The sequence below is a fragment of the Sinocyclocheilus grahami genome, unplaced genomic scaffold, assembly GCF_001515645.1.
Source record: "Sinocyclocheilus grahami isolate Dianchi unplaced genomic scaffold, SAMN03320097.WGS_v1.1 scaffold7992.1, whole genome shotgun sequence".
Classification (NCBI taxonomy): domain Eukaryota; kingdom Metazoa; phylum Chordata; class Actinopteri; order Cypriniformes; family Cyprinidae; genus Sinocyclocheilus; species Sinocyclocheilus grahami.
The window spans coordinates 4,634-5,015 of NW_015511811.1; the positions used below are offsets into that span (position 1 = coordinate 4,634).

Sequence of the window (382 nt, forward strand, 5' to 3'; positions counted from 1 at the left end):
TTTTTATTTGAATCACCCTCTGCTCACCTCTGTCTGTGGTGTTGTCAGGTGATAAGAGCAGCAGTCGTCCCGTGCTGTTCGTGTTGGATGAGTTCGATCTGTTCGCTCATCATAAGAACCAGACGCTGCTGTATAACCTGCTGGATGTGTCTCAGTCTGCGCAGACGCCTGTCGCTGTGGTGGGACTCACCTGCAGACTGGTGCGTCTGCTCTGAAAACACTACAGAACACGCTTGGACTGCAGACAACTACTAGTTCATCATCATTTAATGTCTTTTTTTTTGTATCTGTCATTATTATTATTTTTTAATATTCTACTTTAAATGTAATATTCTAACTCTTACCCAGTGCTCTCTTTTAAACGGTGCATTCTGTGCATTTT

General features: G+C 42.7%; 1 protein-coding gene across 1 annotated transcript in view; it reads left to right on the forward strand.

The window, feature by feature from the left end:
• Positions 1 to 48: 48 nt before the first annotated feature.
• Positions 49 to 382, forward strand: part of LOC107577955 (origin recognition complex subunit 4-like) — a gene marked incomplete at both ends in the record, with an annotated part of 758 nt that continues 424 nt past the window's right edge. Inside the window, one exon of the mRNA XM_016263970.1 lies at positions 49 to 200. Coding sequence (XP_016119456.1) covers positions 49 to 200 — 152 coding nt within the window. The remainder of the gene's footprint in view (positions 201 to 382) is intronic.